The sequence below is a fragment of the Diadema antillarum genome, unplaced genomic scaffold (assembly GCF_040938485.1).
Source record: "Diadema antillarum isolate AM-2024a unplaced genomic scaffold, OU_Dant_1.0 seq00001183_RagTag, whole genome shotgun sequence".
Classification (NCBI taxonomy): Eukaryota; Metazoa; Echinodermata; class Echinoidea; order Diadematoida; family Diadematidae; genus Diadema; species Diadema antillarum.
The window spans coordinates 109,546-114,374 of NW_027271983.1; the positions used below are offsets into that span (position 1 = coordinate 109,546).

The 4,829-nt window shown below is 38.2% G+C and overlaps 1 protein-coding gene across 1 annotated transcript; it reads right to left on the bottom strand.

Annotated features, from left to right (window-relative positions):
- On the bottom strand, positions 1-4,277 carry LOC139744479 (uncharacterized; the record flags this gene model as incomplete). The annotated part of the gene is made up of 3 exons (XM_071654913.1): positions 1-317; positions 2,077-2,289; positions 4,050-4,277. Coding segments are annotated over 3 exons (758 nt in total), but the record flags the coding sequence as incomplete, so codon positions are not given.
- Between the last annotated feature and the right edge of the window lie 552 nt (positions 4,278-4,829).

The window sequence follows — 4,829 nt, forward strand, 5'->3', positions numbered from 1 at the left end:
TCAAAAGTATATATAGTCATCACTCATTGACCATGGATACGATCGATAGTAACTCTCAGTATCCGAGCTACTGCCAGTATCGGAGCTGCTATCGGTATCGGAGGTACTTCCGCAGTCATCGTCACCACTTCCGCTCCCTCCCTCCCCACTTCCGTCTTCCCCGTCCCCACTTCCGGCTTCGCCGTCTCCACTTCCGGAGCCGTCGCCGATTTCCCCATTGAGCGCCACGTCGCAGATATTTGCGGGCACCTCCTCAATAGAAAGGACAGAAGGTACTTCACCCATGCACACAGCTTCGACGAACTCGGGGAAAGTAACTGTGTTAAGTAAGACGAAAAGAAAACAATTCTATTCAAATTTCTTCAATATAGTGTGGTAATGTCTGAACCAAACCTTCACAATCTCTTCTCCACAATTTTCACTTCAGATACAACTGTACTCAATTACGTGACTCCCAAAGGCACTATCATGACTATACAGAGCTATGAAAGTGTCTAGTTTTAACAGTTACATGCTAGAGTATGTAAATACAATGTACGTAAAGTTATAAACTGAACATAGTCTATAATTTTGATTGCATGCATTCCAGACATTCAGGTGACGTAATAAACATCAGACCATTTCAAAGTGACTTAATAAACATCAATATTATGAAAAATGGTAATAAACCATGTGTCCAAAGAGAACGTATATCATGTGAAGCCGGAGAAAAAGAATTAAGGGGCATCTAAGATTACCTATCCACAATGTTTGCTATGAATGGTGTCCTTGAAAAAGAGCTAACAAACATTTTCTATTCATTTCATAATCCTAAACTTCAGAATTATGTTAAAGAAAAATTGCTCTTAGACTTAAAAAAAAAAAAAAAGATAAATGACTGGAGATTCACGTGGTTGACCCCTGTCCACGTATAAGCCAGTTCACAGTTAGCACTAGTCTGCAATAACCTCTCCAACCACAGACTTTGTAAAACCTGGAATAGTCCTCAAGAAGAGCAGCTGAAAACAGTAATGCAGGAAATGTTAATTTAGACGTCAGTGTTGCATGAATGGCTTTTGTTAAATGTTGCTGAAAAGAGCGCACATTCACCTGTAAATACCAATCTGCACCTGGTTCATTTATAACACAGTTGTCATGAAGCTCTATCTAGGTTGTGAATACCTCAGTTGCAAATCCACTTCAAGAGTATAGGTCTGCATTGACCTTTATCTGCACATGCTCAGAGTGGAACTGTGAACTGGCTTATTTTGAGTCCGCACATAACATCTGGGTGCATGACATTAATTTGTCGGTCATTATAATGTCACCGCGTAAAATCACCAAAAAGTCGCGACCCTTGATTTTACGTGAGGATGAAAAAAAAAATGGTGAAACACGTCAACCAAGTCAATCCTGAGTTTTCATATTTTCTGAAAGAACTATTCTTCCTCTACATCGTTCCTAAGTTTTTGAGGACAAAATGAATTTTAAAGTGTGTTTTCAGCAGTTTTTCTACTGCTTTTTTTTTTTTTTGGTAGATTAGTGCAGATGAGGTATATCTTTGATAGAGGCCCCTTTTCATTTCTTGAGAATCCTTTGCACACTCTTCCATTTCAAGTCTAATAACTTTCGATAGGATAATAGTGCTTTGAAAGTTTGCATCGGTTATGAACAGAATGTATTAATAGAGCGTGCTTTATTGTTGTTTCTTCGGTGGTTTACATCCTGTTTTTTTTTTTTTTGTCCCATTCATCGCACAGCCAGCACAGCTTGATAAAGCTTGAATAGACTCTGTACTCAGAGCCTTTATCAGTTCACACTTTTCCAGAACAGGTGTTTTCTTTCCAATGTTAAGGTAGGTTATGAGAGTCCATTTGAATTGAGCTACCCAAGCATCATTTTAAAGCTAAGAGTCTGCTCTTTCAGAATCAGCCCTTAACTAAAAAGCCATCTGGCGACTTTTTGTTAGTTTTTGTTGTACATGGTCACAATATACATATGCAAGAAACTAATGATTAACTATGTTCCCATTATCTTTTTTTTTTTTTGGGGGGGGGGGGGGCTTGTAATTTACTGGACATGTTAGTTCAACTTTACCTCGCCTTGCTGAGGGTGCAGCGTACCCAACCAACAACTGCCCATCGAGCAAATAGAGTCCAAAGTCTCGCGATGTGTAGGCGCCCTCGATTATGAAACAGAAGTTGTAGACTATTATGTCGTCAAATTCTCTGCTTGACCGGTCGCATGCATCCCGTGTCCTCTCGTACAGCTCCTCGGCGGTCACCTCGGTTGGTAGCAATGTTGCGACCACTGATAGGAGTAGAAGGAGACATAGAAGACAATCAACAATTTGATAAATTTACATAAATTCTTGCTCAAGTATTTATTCTTCGAAAGCTTCACTAAAGCGGTATTTGATACAATCATATTCTCCCCACTCATTACGTTAAGATGACAAATACTTATCGGTGAATACTTGTTATATTTTATTCTCTATTTTCTTCCTTCAATTGCATCTTGCACTCACGCCTGCAACTGCACTGCACCCACCTGATCACTTTCCTCCAACTTAGCTGTGTTGTCCTTTTATGAGACCCCATCCATTTCAAGCTTAATCGCTTACGATGGCGGTCTCCTGCATTCAATTATCTCTTTTATTTACTGAAAAAAAAACCCTGTATATTTTATTTTTTTTTTGTTTCTGGGTATGAAGAGTTTGTTCGCAAAAACCGATAAGTCCATATTTGCCAAATGGAGATATTTGTGATTAAAGGTCGAGAAAAATAAAGAGAATAATAAGAAAATTTTTGCTTCTTTTCACCAAAACTTCAAAAATGTACCCTTATATGTAGTGACCAATATATCATTTAAAAGGTATTATTTTGTACTTTATGACAGAGACCGTTCTTCAAAATCTTCATAAATGGACTTATCGGTTTTTGCGAACAAACTCTTCGTATGTATACTGCTCAGTGCAATTGCTTATGTGTATTTATTTGTGTACTGTACTGTTATCGTTTTATTTCACTGCACTTGCTTTTCTTTGTCTTTGTGCTTTTGAAATTTGTATTATTATTTTTTTTTGTATTTCATTGAATGCGGAAATAAATCAAATCAAATAAAAAAAACAATTTGATTATGTAAAATGCTATTCGTAATAACGGGGACTCCCCTTGTTCATTTTTTTTTTTTTGTACAACCAGTTAACACAGGGAATATCTCCTATGTTGACGTGTCATGACCAAATGTTTTCAGCCTCATTACTCTCTCATGCCAGATGATATTGCAGTACTGTTGATTATCAACATCATCATCAACATCAGTTATCATGAACATATTATGATTCATGCAGTTCTATTGTAACACTTTGTGTCTCGAAACACACACAAAATACCTAGAATAAGTCAATGGGCAGAAAATTATTTTACTCGTCAGGAGTAGAGTAAAAATTCCTCAATTCGTCAATTTTTCGGAGACTACTGGGGTGGTAATTCCAGAACATTAGCGTTCCCGAAACACACGTTCCACTGCTTATAACTGGGACTGTGATAAACGGGGTGACTCCTTGTATATGGAACCGCTTCACACCAAGATGATTATTTTCAAGGCTTGACATATTTCTCATTTCATATTCGAAAGGAATATAGACCTAGTATAGCATTCATCTGATAACAAAAAGGACAGACATTGCGAGAAGGGCCTGTCGTGCCTATCATAATGTGAATTGTCTATACGCATGTATGGTAGTAATGGACTCTCTTTTCGGCAGTCGCGGTGCCCTGGCACTGCCTGGTCAAACAGTGACGCATTACTTTGGCGAGGTCTAAGGATCTTGAAGATTTGACTGCTACCCTGATCTAAAACATAGCTGTGCAACGAAAGAAGGAATAGTTGTATGTCTCTATAGCAACAAAAAAGAAAACAGAAAAAAAAATGGAGCTTGGTATAACGTGTTATTATCAATGCTATTCTGCTTCTCTATGACTGCAGAAAATGTTATTGAATGTACCATACAAAAACACACACTATGTGAACAAACTTGTATCCAGCATATAAAACTGTCAGTTCACCTTCTACAGGTGCACGCGGTGTGGTGCTCTCGATCAGTTCCATGGTGACGGTAGAGCCCTGTTCGATGTTCACCTCGAATTCTGGGATGTCGGGTATGAAGCGGCACAGATCAATACCAGTAAGTCGCAGAAGCGGGTACGAAAGCCCACGACACAGGGTCCGCATGGCACTGACAGCGGGAAAGGCCACCACATTGTCCTCATCCAAATTTTCGCTTGAAGGAAAGCCTGCCAAAAAGAAAAGAGATATATCTAGAGAGAGGGCAAAGTTATCATATATCTATAGACAAAAGAAGAAGAAGAAAGAGTCCATGAATATGGATGTCATTTTTTATTTCATGCAAACTGAACATTCATCAACTTCTTTAATTTCTTACAAATTCTAGTATATGTTGTGGTGGCCACTCCAAATAGAATGATAGTTGAATAAGCGTATTGTTTCTGTTGCAGATGTTTTGGATGATCTGTATTTTGACAGAAAATGAACCTTGTCTCCGTAAAAGAACTTGGTATTTGACTCAGTAGTAGGCCCTACTATACTTGAAACAAAAACCGCAAAAATAGGTGAAGAAAGCATTTATGAAAATCGCTGAATTTCAAAACCATGCTAATCAAATAGTGTTCGCAAATAAAAACGTGGATGTTTGGAGTACTGTTGTTGCGAAATGTCAAAGTGCAAAAAGTTGTGAGTTCTAAACTGACGTAAATGGAACACTCTTCCATGAGGGGTAGATAAACCTCTCTAAAAAAAAAATCGAGTGAAAATTTTCACTCGAAAAA